The sequence below is a fragment of the Etheostoma spectabile genome, chromosome 8 (genome assembly GCF_008692095.1).
Source record: "Etheostoma spectabile isolate EspeVRDwgs_2016 chromosome 8, UIUC_Espe_1.0, whole genome shotgun sequence".
Taxonomy (NCBI): domain Eukaryota; kingdom Metazoa; phylum Chordata; class Actinopteri; order Perciformes; family Percidae; genus Etheostoma; species Etheostoma spectabile.
In genome coordinates this window covers 4,073,926-4,079,874 of record NC_045740.1, presented here as the reverse complement: position 1 = coordinate 4,079,874, position 5,949 = coordinate 4,073,926, and the positions used below count along the sequence as shown (strand labels likewise).

General features: G+C 39.0%; 1 protein-coding gene across 1 annotated transcript in view; it reads left to right on the top strand.

Moving 5' to 3' along the window:
* The first annotated feature begins 2,288 nt into the window (after positions 1 to 2,288).
* Positions 2,289 to 5,949, top strand: part of LOC116694747 (caldesmon) — a 17,551-nt gene continuing 13,890 nt past the window's right edge. The window contains exons 1-2 of the mRNA XM_032524613.1: positions 2,289 to 2,530; positions 2,925 to 3,027. Of these exons, the coding sequence (XP_032380504.1) occupies positions 2,954 to 3,027 (74 nt within the window). The 5' untranslated portion in view covers positions 2,289 to 2,530; positions 2,925 to 2,953. The remainder of the gene's footprint in view (positions 2,531 to 2,924; positions 3,028 to 5,949) is intronic.

The following is a 5,949-nucleotide window of genomic DNA, read 5'->3' as shown; positions in this document are numbered from 1 at the left end:
TGTGTGTGTGTGTGTGTGTGTGTGTTAAATAAGGTGTTTTTCTTTCCCCACCATCATAAAATATCAAAGTCTGACTAAACGTTGGGCTAATGTTTCCTCAGGATGACCCATCCATTAATTAGGTGTTGCCCTGCAGCAGGAAGACTCTCCTCCTGTTCACCCGGATAAGGCAAGACAGTTTGATGCCTTTTCAGTGAGTTTAGTGTAGATGTAGAATTGATAGCCAGCCAAGCTTGGTTCAGTATGGATGCAGTAGATTTACAATAAAGGACATATTTTAGGCCCTTAAACAAATTTGATTTCATATTTCAGATGGGATTATGTACAAATAAAGTTTTCTATTTGTAATAGTTGTGCAAAGCTACATTCTGTAATTTTGAAACATCACCAGTTGCAACCACAATGGCTTTTGGCACACAGTTTATTAAGTGGAAGTTGGTTAGACCTTCAATTTCTTTACACAGTAACTGTGTAAAAGAAAATGTAGGTTAGTTTGATCAGCAATTGTTCTTCAAAAAACATAACAGTCATCCACTGAAATAATTGAACTATGCAAATGATCTTGAGTCATCACCCTATTCAGACATATAATAGAAGAAATGCACCCATTGTATGTACTGTATGTGTTTGATGGACTGCATTGCAGCAGGTATTTGTTTTCACAATCCCAAACTGATCCTTTCCTAAACTGTTACCATTTGGGATATTATAAATATGAGTTTAAAAAAGGATTACTTGAGATTGATTTTCATCAGATTTACTCAAATGTTTCATTTTCCTTCCTCTTCTGAGTGGGACAGAATTGCTTAACTTTCTGAAAGCACACTTCAGTGTTCCCATGCACTGTATATGTTGGCTGGAGTTATTGGTAGACTTCCTTTTATACTTAAAACAAGCTGGTCAAGAAAAAAGATCATTTGATAAAAGGGTTTAATGGTTTGGAATTGGCAAGGCTACAGGTGTTAACACAACACTTCTCAAACCTATAAGTTGAATCATCTGGCTAATTCTTCATCCCAAGAAGTTGACACGGCATCTACATCTATACGCTTACACACTTATTTAAGAGTTTATCTATGAACACTCGAGATTAGGCATATAATTTATTTCTAAATAGCCAGAGTTTTACATAGTCATTTAAAAAGTATTTTATGGTCATCAGCGACTACGCTTTGGGGTAATGACCTCCTACAGGCAAAAATATAGATTCACTATACCCTAATTAGAGGCTTTAGGTTGTTGCACATTCATTGGTGTAGATGCACACGGAATTGTAGACTCATAGAAGAAACCGACTTGTACTTTGGCAGCCTCATACTAGAATTAAAATTTTATCTATTTCTGAATTTCACATGCATACTTCATCATGTCTGATGTCAGAGGATGGTTATGGAGTTTTTGTAGTCCTCCACTAAACAAGAGTAGAGGGAGTTAAGGGTTCACTGATTATTATGATGAATGAGTGGTGCTTTCAGGTCTGCCCAACATCTCTAATTCAAATGAAGCTGTCTTGTAAATTGGATTGGGTATCCGAGTGAATATATGGGCCTACATATCCTTTCAAAAAAGGTTAGGTAGTTTGTTTATGGTTAAATTGATCAAGAAAACATGTATATATTTATACTGTGTATATATGGTCACACAAGTGTTTGCAATAGAGAACAAATAATAACCAGTTTTGGTGTATTTCTAAGACTAAGACTTATGCACAGATTCCCTATGTTGTCTGAAATTCTGCCAGTTAACCAGACTGTAGATTATTGTTATATTAGTATTGAGCATTCAGCTTTATAACACAGATACAATCAGTTTTTTATTCTGATTTCCTTATGTGGAGCATAGTTACAGTAAAAATAGAATAACATTGAATAAAAAGCGAGGTCAGGGCATAAATCTGCTCCTGCATACTTAAATGTTTAAAAAAAAATGTTTGGTAAGATGTGCATGGGAATCTGGCCAATGGGTTTGAGTAAAAATGCTCAATGCTAAAGATTTAAATCTTCAGTTAGACTGGTTCACTGGCAGAATTCAAAACAACAGAGGAATCTATGCATATGTGTCTTATTAGTAAAGCCAAATAAAATCAAAAGATTTTTACTTCATTGGCAAGTTGTTTCAAGCTAATGCTGTATTGACACGTTGCTCAAATTGTTTATCTGTTGATTTAAGATCAATCAGGATGGATTTCATGTTTGGTGGCTAACAAAGCGGCAGCACGTCAGAAAGAAAGCAAGATTAAACAAGACAAACCGAAGGAAGCAGAGTCTGAAGTCAGAGATCAGGGAGGGGAAAGTGAGACAGAGGGACAGAGCAGGAGTCAGGTTGAAGAGGAGGAGGGAGGCTGAGAAAGAAAGAGAGAGGAGAACAGAGAGGCAGGCTTTGCCTTTTCTGGTAGTTAAAGTTGCTGAAAGAACAAACAGGAATTCCTCGTGCTGCAGAAGGGCTGAGATATAAACCAGACTGTAGAGGTTGACATACGAAGAGAGGGGAGACACCGCTGTCCATGGACTAAACTTGAGCTACTGCTAAGGTATTGTAAATCAACTGGCACTGTAGATTTTTATGTTTCTGCCTATGTTATGAAGCTGTCTTTGGTGGTCCCCTAAACTGTGATGTGTTACTGATCTAAAGCTAATTGTGAATTACTTTTTAGCATGTTTTTGTTTGTTGCTCTGAGGGTTTGGAACTCAGTATTAAACTTCTCATAACTGGGAAATAACCATGATGATGAAATGAGATTTGTCTGGTTGAAAGATCCCACTGCAATACTCCCCATATTCTGCAGCAATCAGAAACGTTTACCAAGCATGTGTTTCTTCTTGTGAAATTGTTGATCAAGTATGCAATCCAAGATAAACCAACTGATGAGTGATTGACTTGGTGTACTGAATTTAGCACTCCAATATCATTATTGTGTCCTGTAGTGAGAAAGCGAGGTAATCTTTTGGGCATCATGGATGACGACTTTGACCGCCGCATGGAGCTGAGGAGGCAGAGGAGAGAGCAGATGCGCCTCGACACTGACAAGTGAGTGAACCATCTGAGAATATATAAACAAACGTGCTGAAAGAACACATACACAAGCACACATTTATGGGCCTTAACACGCAAACACAATTTAGCAGGAAACAAAAGTGACTGCAATTGTACAAATGCTATTTAAGGACATCATACACCACACCATCTTAAATTGAAGCCTCGTTTGTTTTTCCAGTGTTTGACTGTCTGAGTAACAATTCAAACCTGATACATTTTCAGCACACACCATATTTGATAAGCAGGAGCTAACAACCCCCCGCTTTTAAAAACCAGATGTGCAGTCGTTATTAGACACTAGCTGTTCACAGGGAAGTCCCATCTATACTTTGCGGTGTGGTTTAATCTAGTAGAAAAAAACAGTTATCTGTTTTTGAACAAACTATAGTGCAATTAACCATTTTAGAGTTGTTTAGAGTTTCACATTAAGTTGTTTCTCCTCTTATCATGCAAACTCTTGAAGACAGATGCTTAGTAATAAAGGTTAACTGTTTGTCTTTGGGTCTTTGCATTTCTGTATGAAGGATTTGTGAGTGCCCATGTGTCTCCACATGGAGCACCAGAGTAAAGCAGACAGGACTTGGATGGTGCTCAGGCGATGATGCCTCAATGAGCTCCACGCCTTTTTCACTCATCCTATTGGCTTTGCTGCTGTTTGGATTAGTCTGATTAGTCTCTAGGTTATTTTCATCCCTCTCTCTTTGTGCTCCTAAAAGTATTACAATACCATTAAAGAGTTATTGCTGCCATCTACTCCCGTGGTCGTAAAGTTGCAGGTTTGACTCTGTGGATAGTATCTCATAACACCATAAGAATGCAGGTGTGGGGGAAACTCAAACTGGAACATCTTTCAAAGTTGCCTATACAACTTAAGCTTAAGCTATTTTTGCACGGGACAGGAAATACATGGAGAACTCATGTAATGTCATGACCCCAGGTAACAGAAACAAAACAACATGATTGCTGACACATGTAGCCGTTAGCTGCTGCTTGATTGCAGAGTGATTTAGACCTGGTCCACATATACATGAGTAAACAGGGGTTTTCCTTTCTTCCTTCTAAAAGAATCCCGTCCACACAAGAAAACTTTGCTGATGCTTACAGGCAGCAATATAACCCAAACCCTCAAGCCGTGTTGGCCAAGCCTGAAAACAGTAATTAACAGAAACCTACCAGGCTGTAATGTCTTATTGATTGCTCCATAACGCATTTGAATGCCTCTGTTCCTGAAAGAACTGTTTGAATAAATACCTGTGTATGAGTGGGCTAGGCCTTAAAATAAGGACAAACATTAGGATAATTTTGATTATCATAGCTTACAGAAACTAAACTCTAGAATCGTTAAGATCTCTCATAAGCAAGCATTCATTTTATTATATTGTTTTAGATCCGCTTAGCAACAAATTCATAGTTTTTAGACTTGGAAACCATTTGGAAACCATTTGGAAAATATAAAGTTGGATCATGTTGATATGAAAGTGTCATTTCTATTTACCAACCCTCATTTATTAACTTGCTTTTTGTCCATAGTATTGTCTGTGTAACCAAAGCCTAATAAATCTTCTTACTCTGTGTCATGGACCTCCATTGATATAACACCACATTGATGAGCCACATTTTTGCACTGGTTGAGATGTCCCTTCACTGGAGCACCAAATGTATCTTAATCTACAGCTGAAAATAGTCCCGAACACATGGACATTTTCCAGTTTGCTTGCTAAAATCAGTTTTAGCAAATCATTTAGCCTTTTAAAAAAACAAGACTATATATGCATGTCCTTTTTGGGGTCTTGTGGCTGATACAAACAGGGTTGGGATGTCGGAAAGTTTTTGGGATCTCGGAAAGTATTGAGAGACGGACTAACACATTATTTGTTACATGTGAATGATAATCAGAACCCAAATGCAGACAGACGCAGAGCCAAGAGTGTAACTTAAACAGGTTTTATTAAAATGACTCAAGTAAAAAGTCCAGGTTTCCAAATGGGGGAAGCAGGTCAGGGGAATTCCAAGAAGAAGTAGGTCTGTCAAAAAGAGGCAGGTTAACAGGCTTGTGGCGGGGTCCAGTGGTGGTGGTTCCGATTGGGTGTCTGTCAGGAGTGGAGCGGTAGCAGGAGTCAGGTTACAATGGCAGCTGGAGGCACAAGAAACAGAATCAGAATTGGCAAACATACAAGTAGGCTGAACTAGCAGACAACGGTTTTGTCTGGAGCGAGACTATCATCTACAATCTGACTCAGAGTGAAGGAAGGACCGGGTATATGAAGCAGGGGTTGATTGTGGCAGATGAGAGGCAACTGGACACCTGATTCTGGGGAGAGAACAGAGAAGCTACCTAGAGGCAGCGGGCCTAACATTATTGGTTTTGGTCTTTTCATTGGATTTGTTAAAAATACAGAACCTCCAAAGGTGCTGTCAATACAGATGCCCCAGTGGAAAAAAAGGCGTTCCTAGCTTTTTTCTCACAGTCCTGCAGCCATGCGCTGCCAGCAATACCAACCCAGCCTGCCCTCAGCTACTCTCTGCAGCCTGAGGAAATGCTGCTGATGTTGGCACGTTTTGACTGCCATTTTTATTTCAACAAAAGATAGCCCACTCTGAATACTTCAAACTGACAATAGCTTTTAGTTTCTTGTTAGACAAGAAGCTCTCATCATATGTCCCTCCATTTATCATGTTTCATGGCCTTGGTTTGATCATCTGGAAATGTAACTGCAACATTTTGACAGCACTCTCACAGCAGGCCTTGCATTGGGTGGAGTAATATGTAATTTAATTACTTCCTCAGTAATTTCTAAAAGACCTTTCCCTCAGGATTTGTTGGATTTCTGCCTGCTTTGTTTCGGTTTTAAAGACAGAAAGGACTGTTTTGTGTCATGGGGGGTATGAGGATCGGACCCAAATGCAGTGAGG